The 15,949-nt window shown below is 31.9% G+C and overlaps 1 protein-coding gene and 2 long non-coding RNA genes across 3 annotated transcripts; 1 reads left to right on the forward strand and 2 right to left on the reverse strand.

Annotated features, from left to right (window-relative positions):
• Positions 1–160: 160 nt before the first annotated feature.
• LOC125204522 (uncharacterized) lies at positions 161–3,079 on the forward strand. Its single transcript, XM_048103206.2, has 5 exons — positions 161–461; positions 1,501–1,589; positions 1,848–2,025; positions 2,695–2,772; positions 2,871–3,079. The coding sequence occupies exons 1-4, from the start codon at positions 294–296 to the stop codon at positions 2,758–2,760; spliced, it is 501 nt and encodes a 166-aa protein (XP_047959163.1). The 5' UTR covers positions 161–293; the 3' UTR covers positions 2,761–2,772; positions 2,871–3,079.
• Positions 3,080–7,701: 4,622 nt separating this feature from the next.
• Positions 7,702–8,938, reverse strand: LOC125204695 (uncharacterized). The gene is made up of 2 exons (XR_007173619.2): positions 8,518–8,938; positions 7,702–8,301 (listed from the first exon to the last, which is right to left on the reverse strand). It is a non-coding gene; the product is annotated as an uncharacterized LOC125204695 (long non-coding RNA).
• A 3,930-nt stretch (positions 8,939–12,868) lies between these two features.
• Positions 12,869–13,821, reverse strand: LOC125208579 (uncharacterized). The gene is made up of 2 exons (XR_007174138.2): positions 13,643–13,821; positions 12,869–13,338 (listed from the first exon to the last, which is right to left on the reverse strand). It is a non-coding gene; the product is annotated as an uncharacterized LOC125208579 (long non-coding RNA).
• Between the last annotated feature and the right edge of the window lie 2,128 nt (positions 13,822–15,949).

Below are 15,949 nucleotides of genomic sequence, written 5' to 3' on the forward strand. Positions count from 1 at the left end.
TTATTTTGATATCCTTTATTTTTTAATTTGTAAAACTTATAACATGATTATTTTTTTGTGGACTTTGTTTGTATTGACGAAATTAAAATAATATAATTAGATTGCTTTCTCTTATGAAAGAGGTGTTGCTTCATCATAGATTCAAAACAATAGGCTAACCAACACGCCATTTCACATGCCATTTTTTAATATATATGCGTGTTATAATTAGCATTGTTTTAATCACCAGCAAATCACACTACATTATTTGTTAATTGATTCCAATTCTCCCAAACACAAGAAAGCAAAGAAAAATGGCGATTTCCACAACTGCGGCAGTTCCGATCGTCGCTGAAACGTCGCCGTTTTCCAATTCCAAGCTCGCTCACTTCTCCTCTCTTCAGTTCCCCAGTGAGCTCCGCATTTCTCAATTTTCAAGCCGTTGCCTCAAATCTAAGCCCCGCCATTCAACGCTTACGCCGGTAATTAGTCTCGTGTGTGTGTTTGTTTGTTTGAAGGAAGTAAATTAGTTAGATGTCAGTTTAATTCTGTTTCGAGTTTAGCCTCCGTTTGAATTGTTGAGAAACGTTGATTGCGAATTTGTGCATCTGTGGAATGATTTGAGTTTAATTCTGTTTCGAGTTTAGCCTCAGTTTAATTCTGTTTCGAGTTTAGCCTCCATTATTTCGTCGTTTCTCAGAATCACGTTGATGTTTGATTTATTTTTCCATACTTGTTTACTGTTTTTAGTGGAATGATTTGACTCTTGGCAAACAAGAAGGTGATATGCAGAGTTTCCAAGTTGCACGTGAATTTCTGTAGATTCTGGTTTTAGTTGTCGTTATTAGAAAATTGAATAGATGTGAGTTTTTGTAATTAGAGCATACTACTAAAAGAAGGCTTTTGGGGGATCTGGAGTTTCACTTGTGGAGCATTTTAATGCTGCGGTTTATGTTCAGTTCTTGTGGTATATAGCTTGATGGCCTTGATATATTTAGCTAAGGATACGTGCATACCATAGCTGCACCTCATTCACTCAATGTGAGCAATATACTCTGTATGAAATTAAAATGATAGTGAAATAAAAATGTTGGTGACAGTTTGATCTGTTTTATGAGCTTAAATTATAAGATAAGCTCGCTATCTTTCAGCTTTTATTGCTCATACAACATGTAGTAAATTGTGTGTGGGCAACTAATCTGCAAGTTCAGAAAAATGAGGACCTTTGTGCGTGTGGGTTATCTTTCTCGTGTCATTCTAGACTTCGAGTACCTTTGGTTGTTGTTTTTTCTCTTTTCACCTAAAGGCTGTTCTCTTCAAAGGAGGTAAAGGAAAATATGTGGAATAGAAAGTTAGAAATGTATAACTGATACAAAGTGTACACATCACTCATCACTCTCACTGTACTTTCTAGTGTCCTTAAGTTATTGTGAATTCTTCTTCTTAAAGTTCTTCCACCTGTGCATGGTAACTAGACTCTATCCGGCTTCCTCACTAATACTTTGGATTTTACTCTCTAAGGTTGCATCAAAGAAGCAGTCATTCACTTCATTTGAGGAGTTGTTGGAGAATTCTGATAAGCCAATTCTGGTTGACTTCTATGCTACTTGGTAGTGCCTCTTGTACTTGTTTACTTTCATCTATCTGTATATCTTTATCCAAGGGGTTTGGTGTTGATTTACTCTTGGATTTTAGTAATATATAAATGCTGTTGTCTTAACTAAATGGACATTTCCCCCTTCAGTGACTCTCCCCATAATCTCTGGATCCCCACTAGAGTCTGAAGTTTAGTTCTCTGGCGCTGCATTTATACACTTAAGTTGGAGATGCCTTAATACAGTTATGCTATTCCTTTTTGCCTTTTCCAGGTGTGGTCCTTGTCAGTTTATGGTTCCTATTCTGGATCAAGTAGGTACTTCAATGAATGATAGGCTCCAGATTGTAAAAATTGATACAGAGAAGTATCCCAGCATTGCAGACAAATACAAAATACAAGCATTGCCAACATTCATTTTGTTTAAGGATGGGGAACCATTTGATCGCTTTGTAAGTAATTGTGTTTAATTGCATTTGTTTAATGCTGGTCAAATTTGTGAATTCATGTTATAGTTTGGTGCTTAGCAGGAGAAGATGAGTGAATGATTGCTTTAAGCAAATATCTGCAAGTGTAAATTAATACAATAGTTTGGGCACACCAAACACCAAATATAATCCCCTAACCTTTTGGTGGTATGTATAGAGGAAGGCCTACATGAATTTAGATTAGAGATTCTGGACTGAGAATTGTATGGATCCACTAGTTTAGTTGTGATATGTTGTTATTTGAAATTCTATTACTATTTGGTTCAGCTGGAGAATGGTGCATATAAAACCTGAAATGGACATCAACTGTGGAGAAAGTCTTTTTTAGTATCCCTTCTATCTTTGCTTAGATGGACTTGGTTTGCAGGCATCCAAGGACATATATGTGTATGTATATATAGAAATAGGGCCGGTGCTAGATGAAGGCATCCCCCCCCCCCCCCCCCAACAAAAATATAAAAATAAAACAACTGTTTCACTAATATAGCTGGTATGGGCATCAGTCAGAGACCAAAGTTGGTATCTTGTTAGAAATGTGAATCCTCAAGCTTGAGGATGATTTAGATTATTGATTCCTTCTTGTTGCATTGCTAATTATTTCTTGTATTACCTAATTCACATATCTGTTTTCAGGAAGGTGCAATGGGCAAAGACAAGCTTATTGAACGCATAGAAGCTTCACTAGAAGTTAAACAGTAGTGCCAGTTTGTGGTGAGCCAAGATGCCTATACTATATATAATCTCTTCAGAAAGTAAATATAAACTGAGGTGACCCCCAAACTAACTGCTCACCCATGATTTTTTCTCAGCTACCATGATATAACGTGATCTATAAGGATCGCAGAAGGTTATAGAGGAAGATGGAGAAAGTGTTGTAACTTGCAATGGGACTGTGCTTGTTAATTCTTATATTTAGCATTATCAACCAAACCAAACAGATTTTTAATCAAGCAACTTGTTTGTTTTTGTTGCTCAAACATGTCAGGGAAATGAATTTCATATTCTAGTTGCTTTAAAATGTTGTCACATGATTGAGTGTTATATAGTTCAGAAATCATCATGCTCACCAACACATACGATCTATCTACCTTCTGCACCATCCCTTTGGTCTTTTCAACACATAACTTCTTCTGTTCTGAAAAATAAGCATATTTCTACACTGGATGGCATGAAAACCTTATAAGCCGTATGAGATAGCAATTTGGTTTCGAGATTGTTGAATGTGAATGTCTATTATGGATTTCAAGGCTGATATCATCCATTCAGCCTATAAGCTAATTCAAAAATATGTTATATTTGATTTTGTGAGTCATGTGACCAGGCACTTCTGCAAAACAAAGTCGTGGCTATCTAACATTCTCAATTAGAAATATATGAAAGACCTTGCTTTGAAGATAAAACAAGAGATGATTAAGGCAATGAAACTAATCATTAGTTAAAGTTGATATACATATCATACCTATTTTCAATACTTTCTACTCCTTCCGTCCGTGAATAGGAGTCCCTTTTTTCCATTTTAGTTCGTCCGCGAATAGGAGTCCCGGTTCACTTTTACCATAAATGGTACTAAGGTCCCACCTCCACCTAACTCATTCCACTTACATTTCATTTAAAACTAATACATACAAGTGAGACTCATATTCCACTAACTTTTTTCTATCCACTTTTCTTAACTTTTCTTAAAACCCGTGCCGCCATTGAATGGGATTCCTAATGACGGACGGAGGGAGTAGTAAACATGAAATGGCATATTTGCCAAGACGTTAAATGAAATCAATCGAACGTTTCAACTACTAATTATTTAACATGCTCATAAGCAACAATCCGTTGTAGTCTAGTTGTTTAAGGATACTCGTCTCTCACCCGAGAGACCTGGGTTCAAGTCCCGGCAACTGTTTTGAGTCAATTTTTCAAGCATTTAGTGATTATATACGTCGCCCATTTTATATATTGTAGTATATAAATTTAATCTCACTTGTCATAGCTTTTTCTTTTTGGAATAATTTCCCATAATGTATTAAAATCCTGACTTTGCACATTGTATCATGTATTCCTCATTAGGCAATAATAACAATCGGTATTCTCTCCGTGGACCCTTACGGTCGACCCACATAATTGTTGTGTGTATATATATCTTTTTTCATTACTTACAAGCTAGTTAACATTTTGGAAAAGTTTATGTGCAACTTATATTGTAGTATATGATTATTACAATTGTTGTTAAAACTAAACTAAAAAGTGCACTTATGAGAAATGTGATTAACTAGGATTGGTCACTAAGAGCAAATTGATACGAGTAATATATAGTCGGAGTGAACGAAACAAGAGATGAACATTAGGAGAAGAAGATCTTGACATCAGGGTTTGAGGAGAAAAGATAGAACATAGAGACAAATACAAGAGTAAATGAATTACATTGATAAACTGTCGAGAATAACAATCACAAAACACACTTTAATACTAGTAACTATATGGTTGGACTCATACTAGGATTTGGAAAAAAACCATAAAGAAAACCAGAAAATAATGGCTTAAAAAATAAGGAAATACTATTCCACCAAACATACTAAAAAGTGGATACAACTCTAGTCGCTTGTTGTGGTCGGACTCTAAGTTGTAAATCAGTATCATCACAAGATATCATCACTGCCTTCGTCCTTATATTTCAATGTGAAAGTGCTCAACTCCAGTCTAAGTATTGTGGTCACATTTTTCAATTTCCGTCAGTTTAACAAAATTTGCATACTTTATAATTACTTTTACTTGGAGATCGTAATGAGAAAAGGACTTTTGCAAAGTAACCTCTCTTACATATATTGATAAAATTCAGGAAGATACGTTCATACGTTTCATTGACACATGATTTAGCAGTACCATTATCGATAAATTATGAATCTGGATTTTGCCGAGACACAATTCAATATAATACCACTATCAACACCTCTAGCTAATAAATATTGAAAGTCATGAAATTAGTGCACGACAATAATACATACTTGGTGAAATATTTAAATATTGAGAAATAATTAATTAATTAATTGTTGTGACTTTATCATTCAATAATCTACAAGAGATATGTATCTCGCTTTGAACCTTTTTCAGTGATAACCACACTCATGTTACAGTTATGTGACTTGATCGAGATACTGCAATAATTAACAAATATGTTATCCATTTCCAAAGTAAATAACAAAAGGCTATGCGGTTAGCTTAACTATCTTGTCTCTTTTGGAAAACATAGTTTACACAATAAGAACCTTTACAAACCATACCTGAAAGTGTGTGTTTTCAATACAAATCCCAGCAATTTCTTAATGCTCAAAATACGAGATTTTAAATATACATGATCAGAATTAGTGTAGAAACAAATACAAAGTCTATGATTATTCCGAGTTCACCATTATATTGAAGTTGTTATCATAAATTGTACCTTCATTAGGCACACCCAAAACACATTCTACCATTTAGGTCTTAGCTAGGAAGATATTGATTTACGCAATTATATAAGATTGTCATCACCATCAATTTTATCTAAATTCACACGGATGAGAAAATTGAGATAAAAAGAAAAACAGAGATTTAATGTTATGTTTTCAAAATTTACTAATTGATCCGAAACTAATCATATTTCGTTATTTAAATGACTATCGGTCTAAAAGAAAGTATACAAAATATTAAACTTATTTTAATTACATTGACAACTCAAGTGGTTAATTAGTTACTTTTGTAAGTGAAAAATTATGAGTGTATTATGTAATTGGTGGTATTAAGAAAGATAATTGAAGAACATGGAACTCTGGAGTGGGGAAAAGAAGTAATGAGGAAAGAGTTGTGTTCGAAGAAAAAGAAGAAATGCGAAAAGGGAAAACAGAGTAAATAATAGTGGTGAGATAATGACGCACATCGAGAATATTTTTTGAGGGGGATAAAGCGACAGAGATCAGGTGACATTGAACCGAATTATGATAAAAAAAAATACTAATAATAGTCGTTTTGCTGGAATTGAAATTGGTCTTACATAATTATTAATATTACTATCATTGACCATTTGTTGCAATGGTAAAAGCATGGAATTTGGAGTACCATGTTATATAATATCTGTATGTAAATGATATTAATGTAATTCTACTACTATAAATAACTGGGATCCAAAAATCGAAAAACAAAAAAATTTCAATGACTAATTCACCTCAATTACACTTCAAATACTTTCTATTGAGCTTGCAGTTTTACTTGTCACTCCTATTTATTTGATAAATGATACCATTAATTTTCCAATGTTCATTAAGAATTAATTAGACTTTCTTATAATTTGACTATATTTACTGAACAACAAAAACTCGATTTTTATTAAAAGTAACCCAAATCTTTCCTTTTCAATCCAATTAGTAATTTGTATAATTTAGAGATATAATATCTTTGTTATAACTTATAAGAGTAGTGATAAATGCAATAATTAGATTTTTTTAGATATTAAAAATTTAGATATTGATTCTTGATTATTAATTAGTAATTTGGTATGGATTAAGTACTCTCTTTATTCTCTGTTAACTAGATAAATTTTCTATTTTAGCACGTTCTAATATAATTAAATTATTTATATATTTATCAAAAAGGAGTATATTTTTTCTTTTTATGTATTGTCATTTCTTTTACTTTATTCTAATTTCACTCTAACACACTAACTTTTTTTTTCCTCAATCTATATACCAAAAAGAAAACAAGGATCGATGAGAGTACATATATATACCCGTCTACTGCACAATATTTTAAGAAATGGTTGATTAAAATTTGGGAAAAGATCGAATTAAAAATTTATGGATTTATTATTATCATAAACAATTTAGAGATTTAACAAAGTACCCAAAATTCTAAAGAAAGAAGCGAGAAAATAACCACTATTTCTCTGTGGAGGAACACAAGAGGGTTAGGACGTTTGGTTGAATTAGGTACAAGTCACTTTGTGCAGAAATTTTTATTTGATTTATTGAGTGCAATTTTAGTTTCTCTTTGCTTAATATCTTTTTCTCGATTCCACTGAATCAGCCATTTCAGCTTTTTGCGTGAGTTAAATTCAAAACTTGAATTAATTATTTTATCTTTTTATTCATAGTATTATTTAATTATTCAGATTATTTTAATTTTGTTTTTGCACTGACGCCACAATTTATGTTATTGCACGTTGGGCTTCTCTTAGGCCCAAATACTATGCATACCTTTCTTTTCACTTATAATTAGAAATAATACTCAGTGGGCTTCGCATAGGCCCAAGATTATGAATGCAGTTTTAAATACATTTACAAGTAATACTAACATGTCCAATTACTAAAACATTTTAATTACATTGTTACTATATTATAAAATAGTACCAACATATCCAATTACTAGAACATGTTATTACATTGTTAACATATCATTTGAGGGCAAGTTTAGAGGAGGCGGCGTCGACTGTTAAAACAAACACTAAAATTGTATTTTGCAAAACAAGTGCATATACTAGAAAATAAAATCGATCCATTATACTCTCTGGGTAGTTGGGCATTTTTTTTGGCACGAGATTTAAGAAATTGATGGGGTTAAAATAGATAGAGTAAAGTAAGGGATAAAACAACGTAAAAAAGATAAAGAAAAAGTAAAATATGAGAGATGATAAAGTTTTTACTAAAAAAAGGAAATGAAATAGTACAAATACAAGAAAACAAATTGATCTGATCCAATAGAGAAACGACGACAATTACAAGATAAGTTCGGGAAAGCTTCTTTTCGGGATTGTACTAGTCGAACTTATCTTGTAATTGTCGCCATTTATCTATTGGATGGTTCGGGTTTTCTTTACTTGGTTCTTTCCTGAACCTTATTGTCAAACCATGCTCCGAACCTTGTTGTCGAACCATGGTTCGACATTAAGGTTCGGGAAAGAACCAATTAAAGAAAACTCGAACCATCCAATAGATAAATGACGACAATTACAAGATAAGTTCGACTAGTACAGTCCGGGAAAGAAGCTTTCTCGAACTGTATATACTTGGTTCGACAATAAGATTCGGGAAAGAACCAAGTAAAGAAAACCCGAACCATATATATTTAGGCGAAAAAATAAATACTAGTACTATTACTGCGACTACCATCTAAAATTATCGGTAGGTTTGAGCCATACATCACGCGCTTGAGCATAATCTTAAACAATTTTGAAAGTTGTTGAATCTTTTCCTAGTTTGGAAGCAAAACATTATACAGCTCCTGCACAGGGGAAGTGGGCATGTTAAATAGAAAGGAAAAAGGCAACCATATTTCATCCCCATCATGATCTAGGTACTTGATTTTAAAGGTGGTTAATTCCTTATTCAATTTGGAACCAACTTTATTATATAATTCTGTATACTCTACTATCAAATTGTACAATAAACTCAAATGAAAAAGCATCGTTCCCATAGAGCATTTTAAATAAAGATTGACCTGTGGCCTCATGCCCCTTCTTCTAGTATGAGCTCTTGGCTTTGATGTTGAAGAAGAAGACCCCAAGCCGGCCTTGACTTCCATATTAAGTTTAAAATAAAAACCTATGCCAAGGTTTGGGTACAATATTTGAAGAGTTACGGGTTTTAAATACACAATTGGTAAAATAAGAAAGAGATAGAAAAAAAAATTGATTGGAGCAATGTAAGTGGAGAATGAAAAAAAAATTCAATAAAAAAAAAGGATTTTCTAAATTGAATTGGTCTATTTTAAGAGACATTAAGAAATAGCTACCAACGGAACCAGCATAATAGGTCAAGAGCAGTGTCCGCCATTTTTACAGAAAAGCTTCAAAATGGAAGAGAAAGAGAAGGGTGATTGGTGCAGATAGAGGAGTAGGTAGTAACATTACTTTATTAATGTTATGGAGTGGGGGTATTTTTATAGGGGGAATCCTTTAAAGTTTTATACTTTAATCTGATTGAGAGCATGGGATATTTTTATTAAAATTTTTATTTTCTTTCTTAACAAAGTGTCCTATATTTATATTTTTTCAATTACCAATTGAAAATTTATTGCAGTAATAGCTTTATAATGATTCATTATATCTACTCCCTTAGCAGGGATAGTTGTATTTTTTTTGGGATGACCCAACTAAGTCGAGTAATTTCCTTTTTTGATAAAAAATATTAAAATATTCAATCACTTTTATTTTATTCTATCACTTACTTTACTCTCTCTTTATCTATCCTACTTTATTTCAATAACTTATTTTTCAACGCAATTTCTTAATCTTCATGCCCAAAAGTTTTGACCTAACTTAGTTGGGACGGAGAGAGTATATTTTATATTTCCCGTCCCATAGAAGATGTCCTTTTTTTTTTAATTTGTCTCATTCAAGATGTCCAGTATCTATATTTACAAATAAATTGCTCTCTCTCTTTTCTAACTAAAATAAAAATAGTTGTTATTTTTAAAGTAAAAAATAGTAATACTACATATTAACTATAAAGTTATTTTTACCGTGAATAAATTTTTTTGCCATTAAGCCAGTAGCATAATTTATTTCTCAAATATACATTAGAATTAGTGTAGAAACAAATATTAAGTCTATGACTAGTCCGAGTTCACCATTATGTTGAAGTTGTTATAATAAATTGTACTCTTTCATTAGGCACACTCTAAACATATTCTACCATTTAGGAATTTAGGAAGACGTTGAATCATACAATTATATAAAACCAAAAATAAAAAAACCTCTAAAAAGTTTTATATGTCTAGTCTTGTCCAAGCTAATCAACCAGTTCAAGATACTTGCGCATCCTAATCGCATAACGGGTTTGGTCAATTATTATTTTTATTGAGTATAAACTGTTTGATGTAAAGAGTCACATACAGATCATGTTCAATTTATTTTCTATCAATAATAGTAATCCATCTGTTTCATAATAGATGTTACATTTTCCTTTTTAGTTTGTCCCATAAAATATGTCATATTTTCTCTTTTAGAAAAAGTTCCCTCTCACATTTATTATAAAATTATATTTTCTCTCACCACTTAATATACAAAATAAATCTCTTTAATTTTCGTGTCATTTTCCAAGTGTGACATTTACTATGTGATGGAAAGAGTATTTTTAAATTATTTTGATGGTTTTGTACCTATTATTTTATAATAAAATGTGAGTATATTAAATTAATAAAATATGAAATCTACTTATTATATATATTAAAAATAAAATGTAATTTTTATTAGTGACAAACCAAAATGCAAAAAATTGTACTCCAATATTAGTACTGTTGAACGATGAAGAAGTACATAGTGGGAAGGAGCGGCTGAAAATTAAAGTTGCATACGGAAGCTCTAAAAACAATGGTAGCTGCTAGCTGTCAAGTCATCTATAACCTATAGGCTAGCAATATCACATGGGAGAGTCTTTTCAGCATCTTTTAAAATTGTACGTCCTCCGTCGTATAATTCGGGTCACTTTGATCGGACACTGGTTTTAAGAATTATAATGAAATGTGGGTTGAAAAAGTTAGTGGAATGTGAGTTCTACTTTTATATATTAGTTTTATAATAGAATGTGAGTAGGAATGAGTTAGTGGAATATGAGGTTCACTACTAAAAATGATAAAAGTAAAATATGACAAATTATGTGGGACGGACCGAAATGAAAAACTAAGACGAATATCCGGGACGGATGAGGGACTACTAACATTAGTTTTTGAGTTATCCTTTCAATATATTTTTATTTATAAGGTTTTTATTGTAAGGGTTTTTTCAATTTAACATTATGTATTTAATTTTATATTTAAATTATAATAGTTGAGATTATTTTTTTTATAATATGTCTTCCGTCTTGTTTAAGATGTCTATTTTTTCTTTAATTTGATAAGGAATGAGAGGCCAAAAAAAAGATAGGTCTATCTCATCATCTGCAATCTAATCTGTAATTTGCCAAAATTTTATGCACATGTGCATATAATATAAGCTTAAAAGATAGTTTCAACAAATTTTTAAGAGTAAAAGCAAGAAAACGTGGAGGCAAACAAGATTTTACTATAGTAATAACAAGAGATAATTTTATTTATTTATTCAAGTATAGTTGACTACAGTTATATTTTCTAATTTAAATTTTAGCAGTGGACTTGGGTGTAAACTATCTTTATACTCTCAATTACTCCTTGTTATTAGGGATGTCAATCGGGCCAGCCCACTGGGTTTCGGGCCAACCCTATTCGGGTTGCGGGTCAATCGGGTGCGGGCTAATCGGGCTGTAATTTATTCGGGTTACAAAAGTTCAACCCTAACCCTAAAAGGTCGGGTTTCGGGCTAGCCCAACGGGCTAATCGGGTTGCTACCGATAAAATTAACATGCGTTCAATCCTATAAATAATAGTGAAAATTAGTTATATTTATAGAATGTAAAATATTTAATTATGATAAATTTGATATATATATGCTTAAACTCAAACATAAACATGATCAAATACTAATATTTGAGATTTATGTACAATAAAACATAAACATCAAGAAATTTTAAAGCATGTTTTAGAAATTTAAATATATTTTTTAGTGAATTTGAAGTTTCTAATTTATATATCTATTATTATGTTAATAAAAATTTAACATATAATTTATATATTTAATATATAAAAATAAAAGTTATTGTTTAGTAATCTATATTATAAAATAATCAATGAAGTGTCGAATTATAGTCAAACAAATAGAACGATAGAAATTTTATCGGGTTTTCGGGCCAGCCCATCGGGTTTTCGGGTCTGGCCCTAACGGGTTGCGGGTTAATCGGGTGCGGGCTAATCGGGCTGTAATTTTATCGGGCTAGAAATTTTCAGCCCTAACCCTGAAAATTTGGCGGGCTATTCGGGCCGACCCACGAGTTGCGGGCTACATTGACATCCCTACTTGTTATAGTACTCCCTTCGTTCCATTATAATCAATCAACTTTTCATTCTTGGTTGTTCTATTATAAAAGATTGATTTCTTCTTTTTTTGGCAAAAAGCCAAAAAAAATTTATGTTATTTTATTCACTTTTTCTTACTTTATTCTCTTTTACTTTTTCCTCTCGCATACTTTATTCTCACTTAACTCAATAAATATTACTCCCTTCATCCGCAAATAGGAGTCGGTTCATAATTACCATAAATGGTAAAGATGTCTTACATTCCACTCACATATCATTTAAAACTAAAATAAATAGGGGGGGAGTCCATATTTCACTAACTTTCTTCCATCCACTTTTCTTAGCATTTATTAAAATCCGTACTGGAAATGAATGGGACTTCTATTCGCGGACAACAATTTACTTAAATCCCATTCCCAGATGAAACTCTTCACTTATGGTGGATGGAGGGGTGTTACTATGATTTTTTTTATTATTATAAGTATTTATCTCTAATTTGAATTTGGCATGTTAATTTGAAATTTAATTGGAAGTACATCTTTTCAAATTTATGAACTTGTTACATTTATTGCATCAAACATAAACTTATTAAATCGCATTAATTCAGTTGCATCTCAAATATATGAAATTAAAATAAGAGATAAATATCAACACTATAATAATTAAATAAGTAAATTCAAGTAAAAGTTTTACTCAAGGTATATATGGAGATCGAGGATGGTAGTGGCACGAAGATGCGAATGCAAGTAACATGTCGGCTGATTTGTTCTCCGTTTTGTCATGGTTGAGGTGAAATTTTTCGGCACTTAGAAATGAATATTGGATGCGTTAAATAAATAGATAAAAAAGTAAGAGAAATGAAAAGGCAGAGAAAATAAAGTATAAAGTGAATAAAGTAGAGAGAATAAAGTAAGAGGTAAAGTAAGAAAAACAAAAAAGTTACCATATAAGGAAATGACTCAATTATGAAGAAACTTTCCGAAATAGTAAAATGACTCAACTATAGTGAAACGGAGGGAGTATGTTTCTAAGTAATCTTGAAATGATACATGTGACTAAATTGTACTCCCTCCATTATTATGATTTATTAAGGCAAGAAATGATAGTTGCACGTGGATGTGGTGGTGCAATCAAGCAATTAAACATTCATAGGATTAACTATTTGGTAGAACAAAAAGTGCAGCAACAATTTCACTTTGATTTTAGCCTCCAGGGAAAGAGCTGAGTGAGTGTTGCAGCCATGGCCACCAACTTCGGATCCATCCCCTTGATTGGTATCTCTTGAAATGCTCTTTACCATCATTTTGTTGATAATGAACTCCTCAATATTCCTAATCATACAACAATTTTTGTTGGTGTTTGCCTTGCTGAAACCGGAATCCCATGGCCCGTCTGCATAAACACTACTAAGTTCATCAAAATGCTAAGGAACAAGGAAGAAACTCTGATTTTTTTTCTCACACAAATCAGCATGAGTTGAATCTTAAAACTTAAGATACAAAAATATCTATAAAATTCCATAGAATAAGAAGACGAAAAGCACATATCTTTTCAACTTGTGGTGATTCTGCAACATCACACACGCTAATAAGTCCCCCCCTCTCACACACACATAGTAGTATTTAGAATTATTTCATTTCAGTCTCAGATGACAAAAATATTGATAGAATAAGGAAGAGAAAGACATTATTCTTACCACGTAAAAGAAGCCAGCATCTCTGCAAGCTTTGTCCAACTGTTGAACAACTTTTGCTACACTTTGATTTTGTAAGAGCATTTCAAGAGATACCAATCAAGGGGATGGATCCGAAGTTGGCGGCCATGGCTGCAGCACTTACTCATCCCTTTCCCTGCAGGCTAAAATCAAAGTGAAATTGTTGCTACGCCTTTTTGTTATACCAAATACTTACTCCTATAAATAGGAATGATGGCTTGATTGGGCCACCACAATCACATGCAACTATCATTTCTTATCTTAATCAATCAAACTCCTTCCGTCCGTGAATAAGAGCCTCATTTGTTTATGGCACGAATTTTTAAAAATATTAAGAAAAATGGGTGAAAGAAAGTTAGTGGAATAGCAGTCCCACTTATATATATTAGTTTTAAATGATATGTGAGTGGAATGAGTTAATGGAATGTGGAGCCTTTTTACCATTTATGGTCATTATGAACCGGGACTCATATTCATGAATGGACCAAAATGATAAAAAACGAGATCTATTCACGGACAGAGGAAATATAATGAAGGGAGTACAATTTAGTCACATGTGACATTTCTTAACTTTATGAATGATTTACAATTCAGATCACATCAACATTTATTCCCTTTGTTAGATGTATTATCGTGTAAATGAAGGAGTACAATGTAGTCACATGAAACATTTCTCTCCATTATCAATCATACTCCCTCGGTCCTTAAAGAATATACACTCTGGGGACGGCACGAGTTTTAATGCAAAATTGGTAAAGTAAAAAAGAGGTAGAGACAAAAAGTAATTAAAGTATTGTTAGTGGGGAATGGGTACCACCACATTAGAAAGAAAAAGTTTTCAAAATTAAAAAGTGTATATTCTTGTGGAACGAATTAAAAAAGAAAGAGCGTATATTTTATGAGACGAAAGGAGTATCATTTAACAACACAACATGATTTGATTTGACAATTATATTCAACAAGTTTTCACCAACAACCTTTTTACCACCAAGTTTTTGAATTTGACATTGTTATTGGGGAATGGGTACCACTACATTAGAAAGAAAAAATTTTCAAAATTAAAAAGTGTATATTCTTGTGGAACGAATTAAAAAAGAAAGAGTGTATATTTTTATGAGACGGAAGGAGTATCATTTAACAACACAACATGATTTGATTTGACAATTATATTCAACAAGTTTTCACCAACAACCTTTTTACCACCAAGTTTTTGAATTTGGCATTGTTAGTGGGGAATGGGTACCACCACATTAGAAAGAAAAAGTTTTCAAAATTAAAAAAGTGTATATTTTTGTAGAACAAATTAAAAAAAAATAGTATATATTTTTATGAGAGGGAAGGAGTATCATTTAACAACACAACATGATTTGATTTGACAATTATATTCAACAAGTTTTCACCAACAACCTTTTTACCACCAAGTTTTTGAATGTGGCAAATATGCACAAATTCATAAAAAAAAAATGACGTGCCTCTACATGGATGCACCGTCCATTCATTTAATAAAGCATTGAAATAAAATAATGAATTGTAGACTTAATTTACTTGTAAATTTGACTTTTAAATATATAGCTCCACAAAAAACCAACGAACACAATCTTATATAGTTTATAATTGTTTTAATTCTGGACAATTTCAAATCAATTTTATTCATGTTCAAAATTTGGTTCTATGTTATTTTTGTTATAATTTTTCCAGTGTAGTGGAGTACATTAATTAAAGTTGCATAAACTGCATTGACTTGTAACATTAAATCCTGTTAAATAAAAAAGATAATTCCATCTATCTGCTTTCATACGTGGCTCATAACAATTTGAGGAGATTTATATAAAAATTAAACGGAAAAATAGCTTATACTCCCTCCGTCCGCGAATAGGAGTCCTGTTTTTCCATTTTAGTCAGTCCGTGAATAAGAGTCCCAGTTCACTTTTAACATAAATGGTAATAGGGTCTTACCTTCCACTAACTCATTCCCGCGAATAAGAGTCCCGGTTCACTTTTAACATAAATGGTAATAGGGTCTTACCTTCCACTAATATATACAAATGGGACTTCTATTCCACTAACTTTTTTTCACTCACTTTTCTTAACATTTCTTAAAATCCGTACTGTCCATAAATGAGACTTCTAATAGCGAACAGAGGGAGTAATTAGGATTGGTAAAATTATCCCAATATAAGGAGATTTAGTACTATGTAAATATACTAGTTCAACTTTTTATTAATTTACAAGTCAAAATAAACTAATCACGTACGTAAAGAAATGAACGGAGTATGTTCCAAATGAAAA

The sequence above is a fragment of the Salvia hispanica genome, chromosome 6, assembly GCF_029641045.1.
Source record: "Salvia hispanica isolate PSC_SH4W2 chromosome 6, Shi_PSC_v1, whole genome shotgun sequence".
Taxonomy (NCBI): domain Eukaryota; kingdom Viridiplantae; phylum Streptophyta; class Magnoliopsida; order Lamiales; family Lamiaceae; genus Salvia; species Salvia hispanica.

Excerpts from the sequence above, each read along its gene's own strand:
- LOC125204522 (XM_048103206.2), top strand. The coding sequence starts at position 294 with ATGGCGATTTCCACAACTGCGGCAGTTCCGATCGTCGCTGAAACGTCG. Across the intron at positions 462-1,500 it reads GCCATTCAACGCTTACGCCG|GTTGCATCAAAGAAGCAGTC; the intron begins GTAATTAGTCTC and ends TTACTCTCTAAG. Across the intron at positions 1,590-1,847 it reads GTTGACTTCTATGCTACTTG|GTGTGGTCCTTGTCAGTTTA; the intron begins GTAGTGCCTCTT and ends TGCCTTTTCCAG.